Source organism: Dichomitus squalens (genome assembly GCF_000275845.1).
Source record: "Dichomitus squalens LYAD-421 SS1 unplaced genomic scaffold DICSQscaffold_5, whole genome shotgun sequence".
In the NCBI taxonomy this organism is placed as follows: Eukaryota; Fungi; Basidiomycota; class Agaricomycetes; order Polyporales; family Polyporaceae; genus Dichomitus; species Dichomitus squalens.
Genome location: NW_006766887.1, coordinates 415,904 through 434,601, shown reverse-complemented (window position 1 = coordinate 434,601; position 18,698 = coordinate 415,904). Strand labels below are relative to the sequence as shown.

At 56.4% G+C, this 18,698-nt stretch overlaps 6 protein-coding genes across 6 annotated transcripts; 4 read left to right on the top strand and 2 right to left on the bottom strand.

Annotated features, from left to right (window-relative positions):
• Positions 1-567: 567 nt before the first annotated feature.
• Positions 568-3,455, bottom strand: DICSQDRAFT_160013 (O-mannosyltransferase; the record flags this gene model as incomplete). Its single annotated transcript, XM_007362867.1, has 10 exons — positions 568-701; positions 761-1,094; positions 1,146-1,478; positions 1,536-2,105; positions 2,160-2,343; positions 2,396-2,558; positions 2,608-2,716; positions 2,781-3,085; positions 3,148-3,272; positions 3,339-3,455. 10 exons carry the CDS (start codon positions 3,453-3,455, stop codon positions 617-619), a joined length of 2,325 nt encoding a protein of 774 aa, XP_007362929.1. The 3' UTR covers positions 568-616.
• Positions 3,456-3,647: 192 nt separating this feature from the next.
• Positions 3,648-5,777, top strand: DICSQDRAFT_81126 (U4/U6 snRNP-specific spliceosomal protein; the record flags this gene model as incomplete). Its single annotated transcript, XM_007362866.1, has 8 exons — positions 3,648-3,848; positions 3,898-4,008; positions 4,063-4,139; positions 4,211-4,304; positions 4,361-4,638; positions 4,697-4,909; positions 4,965-5,072; positions 5,132-5,777. 8 exons carry the CDS (start codon positions 3,648-3,650, stop codon positions 5,568-5,570), a joined length of 1,521 nt encoding a protein of 506 aa, XP_007362928.1. The 3' UTR covers positions 5,571-5,777.
• Positions 5,778-7,095: 1,318 nt separating this feature from the next.
• On the top strand, positions 7,096-8,067 carry DICSQDRAFT_167286 (WD40 repeat-like protein; the record flags this gene model as incomplete). The annotated part of the gene is made up of 1 exon (XM_007362865.1): positions 7,096-8,067. One exon carries the CDS (start codon positions 7,096-7,098, stop codon positions 8,065-8,067), a length of 972 nt encoding a protein of 323 aa, XP_007362927.1.
• A 657-nt stretch (positions 8,068-8,724) lies between these two features.
• DICSQDRAFT_100762 (apses-domain-containing protein) lies at positions 8,725-12,525 on the bottom strand (the record flags this gene model as incomplete). Its single annotated transcript, XM_007362864.1, has 9 exons — positions 8,725-8,881; positions 8,938-9,018; positions 9,151-9,707; positions 9,775-9,868; positions 9,926-11,085; positions 11,140-11,229; positions 11,296-11,426; positions 12,194-12,381; positions 12,439-12,525. 9 exons carry the CDS (start codon positions 12,523-12,525, stop codon positions 8,861-8,863), a joined length of 2,409 nt encoding a protein of 802 aa, XP_007362926.1. The 3' UTR covers positions 8,725-8,860.
• A 218-nt stretch (positions 12,526-12,743) lies between these two features.
• DICSQDRAFT_81120 (uncharacterized protein) lies at positions 12,744-15,801 on the top strand. Its single transcript, XM_007362863.1, has 12 exons — positions 12,744-13,140; positions 13,200-13,333; positions 13,390-13,480; positions 13,532-13,893; positions 13,949-14,060; positions 14,115-14,142; positions 14,205-14,237; positions 14,286-14,456; positions 14,519-15,008; positions 15,070-15,108; positions 15,168-15,406; positions 15,462-15,801. Exons 1-12 carry the CDS (start codon positions 12,948-12,950, stop codon positions 15,619-15,621), a joined length of 2,052 nt encoding a protein of 683 aa, XP_007362925.1. The 5' UTR covers positions 12,744-12,947; the 3' UTR covers positions 15,622-15,801.
• A 182-nt stretch (positions 15,802-15,983) lies between these two features.
• Positions 15,984-18,693, top strand: DICSQDRAFT_178625 (Vps5-domain-containing protein). The gene is made up of 9 exons (XM_007362862.1): positions 15,984-16,974; positions 17,028-17,165; positions 17,224-17,496; positions 17,557-17,655; positions 17,714-17,807; positions 17,863-18,033; positions 18,086-18,120; positions 18,177-18,479; positions 18,541-18,693. Exons 1-9 carry the CDS (start codon positions 16,039-16,041, stop codon positions 18,643-18,645), a joined length of 2,154 nt encoding a protein of 717 aa, XP_007362924.1. The 5' UTR covers positions 15,984-16,038; the 3' UTR covers positions 18,646-18,693.
• Positions 18,694-18,698: the final 5 nt, after the last annotated feature.

The window sequence follows — 18,698 nt, the reverse complement described above, 5'->3', positions numbered from 1 at the left end:
GCAAAGTAGAGTGGGTAATCAAGGACTCGCTACAGGACGGACGTGTGTTTCTGGACGGGATGATCGTTGGATACAGTTGGGCGCCCAGTCGGTGTGGTAGACGTAGTCACACCTTCTGAAAGACGTCTGGAATGTTGGGATGAAACTAGTCCTCCGCAAAGCTAGGACACGGTTGCAGTGCTGTTATGAACCCCATGATGACCCCGAGTCATGGCTCGAACAAGAGGTCATGACAGTAGTATCAACACCGAGACAAAGCTCCAAGCGCTCATGACCGTTCCTCAGAATCACGGATACTATTGAATGTAGACCACGATGATGTTCGCGTCAGATGTTGCGATGCCCCCAGAAGGTCAAACATACTGCGATCTGCCAAAACACGAAGGGCGGGACACGATGGCAGGCAGGCATATCACTTGTCACTTTCCGGCTCAAAACAGTATCACAACAACAACCAAGAGATATCTGGGGCGAGAGACGTCAATTTGCATTATAATAGATACATAGCCGGCACGTCCCAGGACGATTTGAGTATAGTGAAAAGTATATAGGTAGTTCAATCAACGTTCCGCGCTAGCGCAGACTCAACACGCTGCTACCATCCATACAAAGCATTCTACGGAGCGTCGGTCGGCTTCGCCGCGAAGTGGAGGGTCCAGCTCGACAACAGGCGGTGACGGTTGACAGACTGGCCATCCAATCTGATACGAGACAGACATTAGCCATCTCACCACACAAGTAATGAAGAGACGAAACGTACCCCGGCGTGCCATAAGTCAGGGGCGCCAAGTAGATGAACAAGATGAGGAGGATCAACGTGAAGACGCCGACGAAGATCGGGCCACGCATCCCCAAGTCGGCGTAGGTCGGCCTCTTGTTAGAACGCAGACGGGGACCCCATATTGAGATAGGGTAATTGATAGTTTCCGAGAGGGCGAAAGACAGAACAGATCCCGCGACGAGCGCTGAGATGAGGTGCGAGGGAAGATAATGGTGGAGGAACAGCTGGCGGCTCATGATGAAGAAGGGGAAGTAGTGGACGGCCCAGAAGAGGATGAAAAACCCGGTCGAGTTGACAAGACGATGACGGACGGCTGCAGACACATCAGCTTGCAATCACAGCCAAAAAAGCACGATGGGCTTACGTTCAGTGAGAGGCTCAATATCACGACGCCGCGCGATAATATCCGCAAGCATGATACCCGTGTACAACGAGATGCCAATGACGCAAGTCCACCAACCAACGAGGTTACCAATGAAGTAGATCTGCTTCTGGCCCTCAGACTGCGTCCAGAAGCTGATACCACTGATAAGGAATGGCCAGTTGATGGGACCACTAGCATAGGGATGCGAGGCAGTTAGACCAGCATTGTGCTGCAACATGAGGATCTGCAGCTCCAAGAACTTGGTGAAGAAATTCAAGGACTTCGGTTCCTTTGGAGCGGCGTCGCCAATGCGCTCCTTTATATCCTCGCCAGCTGAGCAGTTCATGTCAGGATACACGCGAAACACGGTCGCGGGAAGTTACGACTTACTCTCGTCGGCGACGATGTCGTCAACAAACCAAATAGCGGTCTTGTCGTTCACGTTCTTGTTCCCGTTGATCTCCTGTTGCTTGTACGCCCAGTCAGGGAGCTGCTTTGGATGCGTCCACATGGCGACCTTTGTAGGGACGTGGACCAAGCGGAAGTGGCCGGACTTGCTCTTCCACTCCTCGCCCTCATAACCATCGACAAGGCGAACCTGGAAGAGGGTGTCATTGTAGCGCGAGTGGTCGTCTTTTGGCCAAGTTGTGAACTCCTCGTTCGTCGGCATGAGCGGGGACGCAACGTCGTGGGTCATCAAGTGTGTCTGAGTGTTGACATGAAGTAGCTGGATGACATCATCGTGGCGGACGATACGACCACGGCCAGTCTCAGGCAGCGCCTTAGTCGGGATGATCTGCCAATGGTTGTTGGAGTCGTCGTGGCCGTAGCCGGTGACTTGCTGGCCCTGGCTACTGATACGACCGTCTTCGTACTTCAGAGGGTAGCGATCTGGGTGCGAATGCAAGAAGACACGAGTATCCTTGTGCCTGATCGTGATGGTGTCGAAGTACCGGAGCTCTGGAGTGCAATATGAGCAACCGACAAGGTGAGCATTTTTGTATCATGACTAACCTTGACTGTTTAGCAATAACTCGTTGCCGCGAAGGGTCTCCTGGAATGAAGGGCTCATGAAAGAATCGCCAGTGCCGGAATTAGTCAAAATGGAAAGATGGACATAGAAAGTGGAGAGGTATATGAAGAGGGGGAGCACAATGAAGGCAGCAGCCCGAGCGATGAAGTGTCTCCAGAAATATTCCTATAAGAGATGAGTATGCAGCCTTTCCAGCGCCTTCACGAGCTTGGCTCACCATGCTATGGCCCTTTTTGATATCCAATATGTCCCATAGGTCGATCAAGACAGCGATTCCAACGGCAACAACAGTCAGGATACCATTAACCTTCGAGGCCCAAGTAAGGGCCATGAAGGTTCCGGTTGCAAGAATCCAAACCCACCAATCCCAGGAGAAGTCCCTGAGCCGACGATCAAGCAACAGACGTGCTAGTTCAGAAAGAAACATACCTGTATCGGAGCTTTCTCCATCTGATGTACGAGTATATAGTCAAGGACATGAAGAAGATGAGCGTAGCATCGAGGAGAATAAGACGATCCTGGGCAACGTGCGCATTATCTGCAGAACCATTAAGCAAAGTGTGAAATGGGAAAAGCAAGTGATGCAAACGTATGACACGCACCGAACAAGACGATGGAGGCAGAGAAGACGGCAACAATGGTCGAGTAGCCGCACTCCTTCATGATCGCGTAGACAACAGGAACAGTGAGACTACCCAGAATGGCTGGAAGAGCACGCATGCCGACATAAGGAACATGGGCCTCAGTGTAGCTGTCGCCGATATTCTCGAAGCCGAAGGAGCCATCGTAGCCAACGAACCAACCAGCAAGACCGAAGAGGAGCTTCGCAAATGGAGGGTGTACGTCGAAGTAGTACTGTCTTGTGATGTAATAGGAGGCGAACTTGCCGAAATGAACCTCGTCGAAACTGAGATATGTTGCACGTGAGTATGGACGCGGTATGAGTCCACGTATACTTGGCGTACTTACACGACCTGGTCTGGATGGTTGATTTTGTAGAAACGGAGAGCAAAGGCAATCGTGGTCAATGCAACGATCATCACAATGTTGATTTGCTCGGTTTCGAACAGCCTTTCGACATAGCTGCGATTGCGCTAGCCATGGTGGACGCATGAGCACAAGTCGGACATGCAAGCGCAGCGTATACACGTGTCACGTACCGGGTTCTGGACGTCTAACTGGTCATCTTCGTCCACGTCTGGGGCAACATCGCGATGCGCTTCACCTACGCCTTTTCGAAGGCGGAGTGTGCTGCTGGTGGGGCCCGGGCCCGACATGATGGAAGAGAGGGGAGGGAGAGGAAGTGGTGGGAGAGAAAGGTGGCAGACCCGAGTTCGCGTCTGAAGTCGGTGACGTGACGCCCGCTGTTCGACTGCGCCCGCGCGCCAAAGTTGGGGCTTCTCAGTTGAGGCCACTTGTACTCGCACCGACGGTACCGCGCTCTTCCGCCTCGCGCCTTCCACTCCACCATGTCCGAACTCACGCTCGACACACTCATAGATGATGGCAACCACCTAGGCTCAGAGAGAGCAAGGGCCGAAAACCAGGTCATCCTCGATGAACTCGAGCGCAAGAAGAAGGCGCGTAATCTCGCCGTTCCGACCGACGACAACAGAGTCAAGGCCAGGCTGCGCGAGATTGGGGAGCCCATAACGCTCTTTGGCGAACGAGTAAGTACGCACCGCTATGAACGTGCGGATTTGACTAACATGCGCGCAGCCTCCAGACAGGAGAGACCGTCTCATCTATGTCCTCTCCCAAATCAATGCAGCGCGTGGGGACGAGGCAATGGCAGTCGACGAGGAGTCCTCAGAGGAGAGTGAGGAAGAGGTGTGTCCCGTCGCTCTTAGTGCAGCACCTTCCTTACTTACATATCACGCGTAGGTCGAGGAGTTCTATACTCCCGGCTCCCTCGAATTGCTGGAGGCAAGGAGATTCCTAGCGGAATACTCTCTTCCTAGGTTGGATTTCCGATAGGTGGAATCAGACATAGGTGCTTACTGCGTCCATTTCTTTCTGCGATCACATGTAGAGCTCAAAAAAGAGTCGCGCAGCAACGCCTAGACAGCAAGATGCCGTTGGGTCGCATTATTGATATACGGAAGAAGGTCTTCGCAGAAGTCAAGGTAAGCTGCCTCCCTATGTTACAACATGCGAGTGCCAACGTGCCTTTCTTACGCAGAGCTTCGCAAATCTGGGTTCACAAATTGGCGACGAGCGACCCATCTCTCTCGTCCGTTTCTCGCCTAACAGCAAATACCTCGCCACCGGAAGTTGGGCAGGTAATGTAAAGCTCTGGGATATGCCCAATTGTACACCTGTCCGAAGCTTCCGAGGTCATACCGACCGTGTTGGAGGAGTTGCATGGCATCCTCAAGCGACCCTAAGCCAGAGTGAAGATGTGGTCAACATGGTTAGTGGTGCTGCAGACCAAACTGTCAATCTGTGGTCTTTGAACAGGTACGCAACGGGCTTTGTCTTCGATGGTCACATACTCAGTAGGACAGTACCACTTCAGCGAAACACCTCTAGCGACGATGAAAGGTCATGCAGACCGAGTTGCACGCGTTGCGTTCCACCCCTCGGGCAACTACGTCGCGAGTGCCAGCTTCGATACGACTTGGCGACTCTGGGACGTTAAGACGTCAAAGGAGCTTCTCTTGCAAGAAGGTCACTCGAAAGAAGTCTTTTCAGTCGAATTTCAGAACGACGGTGCGCTTTGTGCGTCAGGGTAAGCAATTCGCCTATTTCCAACACATAATCCACCTCCTGACTCGTATCCACAGTGGATTGGACGCCATCGGCCGAGTATGGGATCTGCGCACGGGGCGAACCGCAATGGTACTCGATGGACACGTCCAAGCCATCTTCGCAATCGCTTTCTCGCCAAACGGGTCAGTGTGCCTACCTGTCGTGCACTATGTTTATTGCATCTGACGTGCTTTCCTCGTAGCCACCAAATTGCTACGGGGTCCGGAGACGACACCATCCGAATATGGGACATGCGCTCCCTCAAGGCCCTCTACACCATCCCTGCCCACCTTTCCAACGTCTCTGACATCCGCTTCTTCTACGGCGACGAGCTTCCTCCAGGCTTCTCCTCCGACGTCACCATGAACGGCACAGACGACGCCTCTGCCTCCCCGGACGCGAAGCCCACCGACGCCGAGAAGGTTATCGAGGAGTGGAAGTATCGCTCTGGGCTGTACTTCGTCAGCGGGGGTTACGACGGGCTCGTGAAGCTCTGGAGCGCGGATGACTGGCAGCTCCTGCGCACGCTGCCCACAGACGGAGGAAAGGTCATGTCCGTCGACTTGTCGCATGACGGGAAGATGCTCGCGTCGGGGACGTACAACCGCAATTTCCAGATATTCACTCCGGAGGGGTCGTGAGACCCCGATAAGCGATTGCCTTGAGTTTCTTCATGTATCTCCGCGCTGTTGCAAAGTTCGTATTGGCATTCATGGAGACCGTCAATTTAAATGCCTGATGGCGCCCTGTTGCTGTTCTGGAGGTGAGACTTCGAAGTATCTTGACCTCCGGCCTTGTGAAAAACTAGCAGATACACTATGTTAATCTACAGAGGCCTTACAAAGCCCATACTCGTCCTATGAGTATACGACATAGCTCACGGGCATGTTCGTGGCGACTGTGCGGTGTGAACAAACTGCACCTACAGCGGGTATGGTACGTCCTGCGTCTAGATGGTGTTTCCGGATACATTTCCCCTGTCCCCACTCACCGACCGTGGAAGGTTCGTCCCTAGAACAGCCCCGCTCGCTCAGGCGGTTCAGACCCATCGATCCTGGGCGCCGCGCGATATCTTGCAACACATGGATTCCATCTGTTCCCACTGGCCCAAGATTGTAGCGCCCGCCTCTTATTTCGTGGGGATTTCACGATAACGTCCTCTTACCCCATCGCATCGATCCCAGGACTCCCCCAAGTCAAGAGACACCTCCCTTAAAATGGTTTCTCATGCATCCCTTGACGATTCCCCGATGCCTTCGTTCCCACTAGAGGTTGTCGAGGCCATCATCTATCATCTCAAGGACGATCCCCCATCGCTTTGCAACTGCAGTCTTACCTGTAGCGCATAGTTGCCACGAAGCCGTTGTCATCTTTTTCGCAATGTCCAACTCAACGGTCGTGGACAACTGAGCGCTCTGGTCTCCGCTATCCTACTTTGGGCCAATTGGTGGACACATTGACTGTGTTCCCCCGTGGCCATGGATCCGAGCACGTGATCGATGGCAGTATCGCGAAACTAGCACTCAAACTGCCGAAACTACACTCCCTCCACCTCACCGGTTATCCATACAATAGCCAGGCGCTCATGGCCAACATGATGGATCACTGTACGGTCTCACTGAAGTCAGCCAACATCGCTTGCCTCAAGTCCTATTCTTCCGTACAAGAACTCTCCCTCTCCAGACTAGCTTACAAACCATGCGCAGTTGGCCAGAATCCTGACATCCTTCTCATCCATCCGCCATCTACGATGCGTTGCCGTCACTTGTGGAATGCCATGCGATGGATTTCCTCCGCAGATTGCAATGGAGCCGCACTTAGGACGGCTTCGCTTGCACACGTTGTCTGTAAGTTTGATACACATTCTGCGCCCCTCAAACCTGACTTCGTCTCCTATCCTAGGTAGAACGGGTTGATAAGTTTCTTGTGGCGTATCAACCAGCCAACTATCGAAAAGCTCACCTTGAGCATCGAGGTAGACATTGATTGGGAGTCTGGTGGGTATCCGCTGTGATACTATATGCAATGCTCGTCCACTAACATCGACAAGTGCCGATCGACGCAAATTGGCTGTTCTCTGTCCGCTCATTGAGGGTGTTGCTGGGAACCGTTCATTGGAATCACCATGTGCTGCGTGCTTTGACTCGTTTGCTGCTGCTTCACGGTATGCCGAGCCTCCGCCGTCTGGAGATCGTGCTGGGTGACTGGGAAGGCCAAGATCCCCCACCAGGATTCCAACAACCGAGCCGAGCCGAACAGTCCTTCCGAGAAGTAGAGAAAGCGCTCATGGATGGACCGCTCGCTGGCGGAGTGGAACACGTCACGTTCGTTGTGCCGAGGAAGAGCACGGCAGGCACTCCTTCATTTTGGGCCGTCCGCCTTCGTGAAACATTCCCGCGGCTGGAAGAGAAGGTGCTACTCAAGATCTGGACAGATCCAGGCCAGTGCACTGCTACACTACGGAAACCTAGCAATGAATTAATCGACCCCACAGATACGCTGATCAGCACCAATTGCCATGTTAAGCATGTGGAAGCTCTCACATTCTCTAACACAGGCCAACACCTTGCCACTATGGCCTTAGATGATGTCGCGCTTTGGGATGTCAAGACCAACACCGCTGTAGCCCGATTCATGCGCAACGCTGATGGCAGTCCAGGCTCTTCTACCGGACAGGAGATCGCTTTCTCTCCCAACGCTTCTCGGTTAGCGGTAGTGGCCGGATACAAGCACATAACGCTCCAAGATGTGAGCAGCGCGGATAGTGCCGATGTTTTGGAGCTACCTTGGCGGGAAATTGGCACAGTCGTATGCTGCCAGTGGTCTTTGGACGGTACAAAGCTGGCAGTAGGATCGCGTTGGGGTATCATATGCCTCTGGCAGGATGCCGGGGCGTTCCGCGATCGGCTTATCTTGCGTCCTCCAGGTGCCGGAAGGATCGTGTCCTTCATCTCTTTCTCTTCTGACAACCGCCTACTTGTCGTGGTCCACAAATCCCTCAAAGATCAGAGTTGGCGTGTCTGGGAGGTTGCTACAGGCCATTTAGTCCGTACTATGGAGCCCCCTCATGGGTGCGACATACTCTCTGTTGCATTCCATCTCAAACCCACCACCTGGCTACTAGCTGCAGCGATATGACCGTCCGGATCCGGGATGTAAGCACGGGTGAGCCTGTTGCTGTTTACAAGCATGACCACCGTGCATCGACTATATCCTTCAGTCCGGACGGAGGTCGTATAGCCTCGTCGTCTTACGGTGATTGTGCGCTGCACCTGTGGGATCCTCTGAGTGGTCGCCCTTCTAGCGTTCTAGTAGAAGGCCATCTCCTGGATCTACTCAACATCCTTCTCTCCCAATGGCGAGTTTGTGGCATCCGCATCGGCAGACAAGACTGTTCGACTGTGGAAAGTATGTGACGGGTCATGCGTAGCTATCTTCCGCGAGCATAGAGGCCACGCAACGCATGTAGCGTTCCCGCCTGCAGGGGATGTGTTGGCGTCGGGTGGGAACGATGGTTGTGTGTACATTCGTCGACTGAGTCTTTAGTTCACTTGGCCCAAGGAGCAGATCAAGTAGTCACGTTGAAGAATATGCCTTCCTGTTACTTCCGGTGTTCGGCTACAATGAATTGTACTCAATTACTCCATGATCGAGAATCACTGTATATCCCGCTCGACGCTGTCTTACCTTGCGACCTGGACACACAAGGTGGAGAATTCAGCGATATGTCGCTAAACACCACCCAAAGCCTTCGATGATTGATGAGAACGGTGTATGCATAGTGGTACAGTGCTACGGAATAATAAACGTTACGACAGCGAAGACGACAGAGTCCAAGCCTGCACCATTCATACATGCACACGAGAAGGAGAGAGCAGAAGGGTGATCCATAACCATAATCATCACCCACACCCGAGAGAACCCCATATGACTATATAACACCGTTCCGCACCTGCAATCCAAGAGGTCAGGTCGCGGCCCGACGGTGTCAGGGCACATCACACGCACCTTCTGCATAAACCCAGACACCCGGCTGATATCGATGACCTGCGCCTCGCTCTCCATCGCGACGACCAAGTTCTCGAGCAACTGCAACCACACGCAAATCAAGAAAGCACGCTCAGCCTCCATCCAAAAGCGCACAACGAACAGCAAGAAAAACACGACTACGCAGCCGGCCCTTACGCAGCCCCGCCCCGTCGGTCAGAACCACTCACTCACCTCCTCGACCCTGTCAATCGGCACGCCCGTGCACAACGCGACGATCTTCTTGCACTGGAACTCCTTCTCCGCGCTCGCGCCCTGCAGCGACCGCATCCGCGTCTCCATCAACTGCTCCACCCGCGAATACCACATCTTCAGCCTCCTCAGCCGCACTAGTGTCGCCGCCGAGTCCCCCAGCGGCACCGTCGGGTCCACGTCCAAGTTCGCCGGCACGTCTCCCGCGCCACCCACGCCCGCCATCGCCGTGGCGCCCTGCCCACGAGCCTGGAACGCCGGCCCTGCACTCGGGCCCGCGTCCGCCCCGTCAAGCTCCGTCCGCCCCGTCCAGTCGAACGCGTCCTCGTCGTTCAACGCCCGCTCCAGATTGCGCACGCGCTGCGTCGTCTGGTCGAGCTCCCCACAGCGCGCCTGCCAGTGCTGGATCTGCCTGCGCTGCTCGGAGAGCTCGCGTGTGGCGGCGCGGAGGTGGACCTGCGTGACGTCGAGCGCGTCCTGCTTGGACTTGACCTCGGAGGCGAAGTCATTGCCGAGCCCATGGATCATGCTGGTAATATCTTCGGAATTTCGGCGGTAAATTCATGATCGCCGTCGGCGACGGAGGCGGGGGAAGGGGACGCTCACCGGCTATGACATCCTGGCTCTTCTGGATGGGCACTGAGGGGACGGAGCGTAGTGATGACAGGATGTCCTCTGATCGTGCGCTGCCACCAAGTTCCTATGGGAGCCTGGAGTTTAGGGAGCATATCTAGGGCGACGACAAGAGAAAACCCACCTCGGTCTCGACCCCAAAATCCCCAGGCCGGAGCCCAAGTTTGTTGGCCAGCAGCTTATTGGCGCCAGCATCCAGAAGCACCCTCACAAGGCTGCGGTTCCCCACGCGCGCCGCGATGTTCAACGCAGTGTCCCCATGCTCGTCCTGGATGTCAATGATTGACCTGAAGTCCGCCCGCTCGTGGTTGACGATCCACAGGTTGACCTGGTCTAGGTAGTACCGCGCCGCAACCGCACGGCCCTTCACACCCGCCGTCGCGACGATATGGTGGAACACGCTCCGACGTGCCGTGTCGAGCGTGCGGATGCTCGCATGCAACGCCGCGACGAGGGTGTGGAACGACTGCGTGTCAAAACAGTGCGTCGCGAGACACGCGCGCATGAGCGCCGTTTCCCCGTTGAAGTTCCCCCGGTGGACGTCGGCCCCGGCCGCAAGGAGGGCCTCCACGATAGAATGTCGGCCTGTGCTCGCGGCGATGTGCAGCGCAGTGTGGCCCTGCTCATCCAGCACCAAATCGACGTCCGTGGCGAGTGCAGGGATGTCTGGCGGAATTTCCCGTATCATGTCAAGCACGGGTTTCGGATCGTCGCGCGCACATATCGCTTGTACGATCGCGGCGCGTCGCGTGTCGCGTGCAGGCGCGTGGTGATCCATTGTGCGCGGGATGGAGGGTTTGGAGGCGAAGCGGATGGTGTACTGTTGTGGCTGCGGCTCAGGTTTCATCTCGGGAGCTTTGCCATTGGCAACGACTGATTGCGAGCTAGGTGGCCGTGAAAGGCCGTTCACGGCAGAAGGACTGGGCCGATGGCCGGTGCTTGTAAAAGCTGGTGGCGGCATAGTCGCGTGGGGTTGTAGGGGGACAGCAGCGGGAGAAACGCGTCCCGTCGCGTCTGGGAGGACGGGCGGTTCTGTGCGCGCTCGCTTGCTTGGCGACGGCCCGCCACCTGCTTGTGGGGCGGTGGAAGCGGGGCGCGAGCGGTCCAGCATCTGGATGTCAGGAGATGCTGCCAGTGTTGGAGGGGCGGTCTGGGGTGTCAATGCAGGGGGCATTGGGTGGTCTAGGTCTAGTTGAGAGTGGTTTCGCTTCAGCGAAGGGTGCACGAGAGGTGGGGGCGTCGGGGAGACTGGACCGATGGAGGGAAAACCAGGAGGATAACCAGCTGCAAGATGTGGGCCCAGTGAAGCAGCGAGAACAAGAGCAGTAGCAGACATACTGGATGTAGAAGGGGTGAATAATCCCTGAGCTCTACCCTGGTTGAGTAAACGGAGCGCGGAACCGGGCATGATGGGTGGTGGTGCGAGACCTATTGAGACGTCGGGTCACGACTGATCATTCATCTTGTTCCTGGGGGGAGACGAGGCCCACGTACCTGGGACACTAGCTAGGGAGGGCGGTAGACTGCCCATTGGGTTGGTATTCGGAACAAAGTCAAACAAAGGAGCGAGGAGTGGGGCGACGCCATATTGTAGGGCGATATCACGTCCACGCTCTAGCGGTATCCTATATCGACGGTGTCAGTAGGCGCGCTAAACATGTGATGTGGCGACAAGTTCAACGTCTACGAGCTAAGGGTGTCTATGCATCTCTGGCTGAGTGCTATGAAGCCAATCATCTGGTAGGGTAATAGATGTGTCATGGAGATCGAACGAGCAAGATAGGCCCCTCTGATCTCAGTTCAGTAATCACCGTGACATTACGACGCAGCCCGACCTCGTATATATTTGACACAGGCCCGCCAGCATACAAAACCTGCAACAGAGTGACAGAAGAAGCAATGTCGCGCACCGCGGAGAGAACGTCCATTCTCAAGAGGATGGCGAGCACGAAGTATTTACACAACGAAGGGCCACATATGCAAGATTGAATGCGAAGGCGCGTCGGAGAGCTTGGATTGACGCGTCTGTATGCGTCTCTCGTACGTTTCATGAGTGTCACGATCCTAGAAACGCGCCTAGCGCTTCCAAGCCAAGTGATTCCCTTGTATCTCGCGCCCACAAAGCAGCGTTGGCTGTCACGAAGCGCGTGCCCGAAGAGACCTCAAAGAACACGGACGCAAATTTATGGGATTGCCAGGCATGGCACACAAGAGGTCCAAGAGATGGATACTCGCATCCAGGGAGGCTCAAGGCAGAGCCGCCACGGTCTTCAGAAGGGTACCATCCTTCGAAGGAGCGGAATGCGAGGCCAATGCTCACGGAGGAAATACAAAGCCAACGCGTGCAAGTGTCTTGCAACGCCATGCGTGAAAGCTGAGGCGCAAGACTCACCAGGTACCTTGGTACTTTCCATAGCCACCTTGGACGATTTCGTGCTTTCCAGGCAGGATCTCCTTCTCTAGGATCTTTGTCCGTCGGCCTTTGTCTACGCCAGCTACTTTGAGAATCTGGGTCGCGTTTACGTAGGAGTCGGCGCGCCTGCGCATGACAGCGATACCGCGGACCATGCATTCGTAGACCTGCGCGTGTCGTTGGGTGAGTAGACTATATGCGGTGGAGTGGAGTGCGGGACGAACCTGAACGGAGGAGTAGACGGCATTGTATATCTTGACGGGGGGCGGCTGCTGAACAGGTAGTCGCTGAGCAGGCTGTATTGGCTGCATTGGCGGGATGGTGGGCTCGAGGGACGGAGGAGAGAAGGGAGCGGAGACGCTCTCAGGGCGAGCACGGACGCGCGCGGAGACGCGCTCACAGGCGTGTCGTCGGAGCCCCAATCAGCCCCACGTGGCCGTCACCACCGCGATCCTGTGACCGCGTCCCCTGTCACTGTCACGCCTGCCATCCCCAGCGCCGGGCGCCTCCCGCACTCGGTGGCTTGTTGACGTCGTTGACGCGCTCGGCCTCTGCTCCGACGGCGACTGCGACCTCGAGCCTGCGCACGCAGGCCTGTCCGTGCTCCGACTACGACGACGGTTCTCTGCTGTAACACGACAGTCTGCGACGCCCGTATTCAGCCTTTCTCCTCTTGCACGACGCTCACGACCACCTAATCTGCGCCTGTGGCCTTGTTCCTGATATACTCACCATGTTCAACGCACCTCGCCCAGTTCAAGCTTACGGCTCCTCCTCCCAGTTCGGCGCCAGCTTCGTCACCGAGAATCCTCTCATCAGCTCAGTATACGACGATGGACTCGACCCATGGAGTACCTCACCCAGTCCCGCACCCCCAGCATTGCCTTCATTTGGCTCTACCTCCTCTGGCTTCAGCTCGGTGATCGGTACGTTATGGCGCGCATCAACTTGCGCGACATTCCCAGTAACTGCATTTGCATCACAGGAGACGCAACTCTGCCTCTCATCTACAATCGCGCCTTCTCTGCCGTTGACCCCTCCAACACCGGCGAAACCTCCGTCAACGCCTTGTCCAGAGTCCTCGGTACCTCATCGCTTCCCGCGTCTACTGTCGACAAGGTGCGTCTAGCGCAAACCCGGCGGCTACACAATCCATGCTGAGGAGGGCGCAATAGATCGTCAGCCTGGTCAGCTCGCGACCACGCGTATCGCGCTTGGAGTTCTTTGTAGCTCTAGCACTGGCAGCACTAGCCCAATCCGGCAAAGGTGCGCGAGACGCCTTGCTCCCTGTAATTCCCCAACTCAGGCCATGACCAGACGTGAGTGTCGAGCGCGTAGCTGCCCTCGCACAAGAGAATGCTCTTCCCGAGCCCGCTCTCGACCTCAACTCACTGCCTCCCACCAACTCCACATTCCAAGACATCATGCAAATGCCTCCGCCTATTCCCGCACGTGGCTACTCGACCGAAGACCCTTGGGCATCCAGATTCACTTCCCCAAGCGCACCTCCCAAGCCGCCACCTGCCTTTAGCAATCACACCAATGGGGCGCCCTCCAGTATCTCCGGGACGGGCTTGCCGCGGGAGTGGTGGAAGAAACAGGAAACGGTGTTCGTTAACGTCCTAGGACAACAAGGGTTCATACTAAACAGGTACCTTGTATACGAGGTATCCAGTGACGTGCGTGAATCATCTTTCGAAATTCTGTGGTGGCACTCATATCTTGTGGCTTCAGCGCGGAGCACCTGTCCCTCGTCGGTACTCTGAGTTCGTCTTTCTGTGGGACGTACTGGTCAAGCGATACCCCTTCCGGCTGCTCCCCGCGCTACCTCCCAAGCGGATAGGCCGTAAGTATCACCTGAGCGACGGTAGAACTAGTTAGACTCACGTTTCATGAATAGCCGATGAAGGGTTCCTCGAACAGCGCAGGTTGGTCCAGAAAATGCTGGTACCGCATTGGTTGCTTACCTAGCCATGTCTACCTACTGCAGGCGAGGACTCGCCAGGTTCATCAATTTCGTGGTGTAAGTGGCCAATATCAACGACTAGTCGCGTCTCTCATTCCCTCCCAGGAATCACCCGGTCATCAAAGACGATGCTGTCCTCCAATCTTTCTTAACCGAGCCGTCTCTCGAGGAGTGGCGAAAGCACACTGCGATATCCTACGAAGAAGAGTCTGCAAGCAAGCGCGTCGATCGCCTTGAGGAAATGGCCATCCCCAGCGACCTAGAAGACAAGCTCACGTATGTCCCTCAGTCACCTTAATCACTTCACCAGCCATTAAATCTGCTCGCTCACCTACCAGTGTCGTGCGAGGCAAGATCGGCTTCCTCATCGAGCACTGGCAGCGGATCTGCCTGCTCACGGAGCGCATCGTCCGGCGCCGGGAGGCAGCAGCGGTACGCCTGACTCCTGTAATGCGGCCAAGCTTCTTGCCGACTCACCTCCCATTCCCCCTACCCTCATTCGGCGGGCTCTCCTCTTCTCCCTCATCTGCCTCCTCCGCCTTGGCCTCATCCTCCTCTGGCCACGGATACGGCTCTGGTTCTGGCTCTGACCGCGACGCTGATTCCTCGTCGTCCATCTTCTCTGGGCTCACTTCTGGCGCGCGGGGGACGACTCTTCTGGACGGACAGGCAGACCTGGCGCGCCTGACGAACACGATGAAGAGTCTGGTGGAGAGCAACGAGCGCTGTTGGCGCGGGGAGGACTGTGAGCTTTGTGCGGGCGTGAGACAGGGGCTGGTGCACGTCTCGACGCACACGCAGAGGCACGCGGACGCGCTCGAGCACCGCGTACGTTCCTTTTCATTGTCCTCTTCCGCAAGCTGCAGACCCTGATGTACCTTATGAACAGTCACGGACGATGCTTTACTCCACGCTAGAAGCCCTCAAGGTCAGTTGCGTTGCTTCCCTCATCGCGGGACCTCCCTTGACATATCCGTAACTGCACAGGCACAACGCGATCTCTACGTCGCCATGCGCGACCTCTTCATCCGGCACGACCGCCTCTCCCTGGACCAAGTCGACCGCCTCCGCAAACGCGTCGACACCAATTCGCACAAGCTTGAGGGCATCCGCCAGGCGCAGAAAGAGGGCTGGCAGCAGGAGGCCGACAAGATTGCCGGGCTGATCGAGAAGGACCAGGCGGCCATAGCTGCTGCGCTCGCCCGCCGCGTCTTCATCCGCGCTTGGTACGTCACTTTCTGTCATCTGTCGTCCGGAGATCGCATAATGAACGGTCCGCAGCATGTGGCACGAGCTGCGCGTCGTGCTGCATAACCGGGAGAATACGCTGCTGACGCAGGCCGTGCGGTCGTTCGCGCGCGAGGAGCACGACTTCTCGGAGGGGGCAGTGTCGACCTGGGCGTCGTTACTCGCGGCGGTCGAGACTATGCCGCTGGAGTGAGCAAGCCGGACGTAGGTGCGGGAAACAACGTGTTATGTGTTGGGGACAAGGCCACGGAGTGCTGGAGTTCCACGTTTACTGCGAGTATGTGGACTGTGCCATGGATTTCTTTCATCGTAATCGGATACCCTCTTTATACTACCTGCATGTTATGCACTACGTCAATGCTTCATGTCTTGCATCTTCATGCGTGCAGCCTGATGGGTCCTCCCTGGCATTCTGGCACTCAAACGGTCATCAGAGTATACGCAGTATGTCAAAGATTAGATAGAGCGTCGTCGGTCGATCTACTGTAAGCGCCCATGCACACCACTGGCACGACTGTGGCCTATCCCTATCTCTTCTTCCTCTTAATCCGCCTTCCAGCCTTTCACATATACCCCCGTATTCTGAACGGAACCTTGGAGTCAGAGCACAATGGACAACGGCTTTGACGACCTGCTCGCACCCTCACGAGACGTCATGGATAACCCCTTCGGCGACCCCTTCGCACAAGGCAGGTCGAGCTCGCCGGACCCTTGGGCGAGCTTTGGGACCGCCGCTGCAGTGCCCTCTTTCAACGAGGAGTCTCTCGCGTTTGGAGGGAACAGCATCTCGCCCACGACGCTCACGCACAACGCGTTCGCCGATGTCGGGGGATTCCAGGACCACGAGCCGCAGGACTACCAGAGCCATGATTACGGGTCAGAGGAACCACCCCATACGCAGGTCGACGAAAACAAGCCTCATGAAGAGGAGGCGCCGGCCAGCCCTGCAGACCCTCTGGACACTGCAGCCTTCAACGCCGCAGAGGCAGTAGCGGAGGCGGAGGAGGCGGCGGCAGCAGCCGCGTCCACAGGGCTCCCCACAGGCCTGCCGACCTACCAGTCGCGCGGCTTCCGCGAGAGCATCTCCACCGAGACCGACGAGCCCGTCAAGCTCGCAGAGCCCGAGCCCAGGCGATCACCTACGCCCCCTGCCGAGCAGCGGCAGCCCCCCTTACCGAAACCCTCCTCCCCGCCCCCGCCCCCCGAGCGTCGCACGGACGTACCGGCACCGAGTCGCACGCTTGGGCACGGCTCGCGCGCCTCCACCGCGTCCTTCTCGTCCTCGCATAAGGTGGAGCCGGCGTCGTTCAATCCGCTCGACCAGCCGGCGTCCTCGCTCAACCGCTCCATCGCGGGGCTCTCGATTGGCGGCGAGGCGCTGGGCGGGTGGCAGAGTCCGGGCGGCGGATGGCAGACGCAGACGTCGTATAGCGTGCCGGGGCCTGCGGTGTCGGCAGCGCAGAACCAGAACGTATCGGACGACGACGACGACGATGACCGGCCTATTGCGGAGACTATGGCTGCGAGGGCTGCGAGGTCGGCTTCGGTGCGTGTTGCGCGTTTGCTGATTAGGAGGAGGGGACTTACGTTGACATGAAGCCTTCGACGTCGGTATCGACGCCTGCCCCTGCAAAGAGGGAGAACGGCATTCAGCCTGTGTTCGTGATCACCGTCGACGACCCTCAGAGGGTAGGGGACCCTATCCGCGCATATACCATGTACACCGTCCATACCAAGGTACGCTCCCTTCACTTTCTCGGAGTAGGTACATGCGTGATTGATCGGTCACCCGCAGACAACGTCGCCCATGTACAAAAAGTCCAGCTTCTCGGTGCTGCGGCGGTACTCCGACTTCCTCTGGCTGTACGAGACGCTGTCATTGAACAATCCTGGGGTGGTCGTCCCCCCAGTCCCAGACAAGAACCCCTTCGCTCGCTTTGACGAAGACTTTGTGCAGCAGCGACGGCTCGCCCTCGAGAAGTGCATCCAGAAGATAGCCAACCACCCTGTGCTCCAGAAGGACCACGACTTGAAGCTTTTCCTGGAGAGCGACACATTTGCACTTGACGTCCGTGCTTGTATTTTCGCGCACCGGAGGATGACACTCATCGTACTGTCCCCTCTATAGATCAAACATCGAAAAGCTGAGCTAGCCCAGGAGAAGGGCGGCCTCATGGCTGCTCTCGGCCAAACTATCGCTGGCCCCCGCTTTTACGAGACAGACGAGGTGACTCGGAACTGCATTTGAAATCGTCATAACTGTACTAACAGTATTGCTACAACAGTGGTTCGACAGGCAGAAGGCGTACCTAGACAGCCTAGAGACTCAGCTGCGCGGGCTCGTCAAAGCGATTGACGCGGTGGCGAAGCAACGGGCTGGTAAGTCTGTCTCTTCACCCTCGAATTTAGCATGTATTGACATAGCTGTGTACAGAGGTGTCTGCTGCCGCTGCCGAGTTCGCCCAAGCTATCGCTGACCTTGCAGCGTGTGATGTTGGCAGCCAACTGGCAGTAACACTATCTGGTCTCGCAGACGTTGAAAGGAAGGCCCAGGAGCTGCAGAACATCCAAGCAAGCGAAGACGTCATGACTGTTTTGGCTACAGGTCCCCTCCGCTTCCTCGACCTGACCGCAACATTTACTGATTTAGTATACAGCGGACGAATATGCACGCTTAATCAACTCTGTTCGGGTCGGTCTCTTTCTTTGTTTCCCGTTCCTGCCGCTCACATAGGATCGTACGTACAGCTCGCCTTCAGCTCCCGCGTTCGTATATATCACGCTTGGCAAAGTGCAGACGCGCATCTCCGACGCACGAAGCAAACACACGAGTCGAATCGCGCGCAAGGGCGCCTTGGGCCAGACCAGCTCAGCCGCTCGCTCGCCATTGTCGGGGAAGCCGAGCGGCGTGCGTTGGACGCGAAGCAGGAATTTGACCATGTCTCGCGCCTCGTGAAATCCGAGGTGGCGCGCTTCGAGCAGGAACGTATAGAGGACTTCAAGAACGCCCTGGAGGCGTTCCTTGAAGGAATGATCAAGCGGCAGAAACAGGTAGACCCCTTCTGCACGGTTCTAGGTTACATCCATCTAAAAACTGTTCATGACCGCACAGCTGATCGCGTCATGGGAGAGCTACCAGCAGTCTCTACTGAAGCGCTTCGCGCCGCAAAGCCAGCAGCGCCCCCCGGACTCCCCGGTTTCTGTGTCAGCTTCATGAGGAATGGATCATTGTTCATGTTTGGTTCTCTGCTGTCGTAGCATTCAATGGAG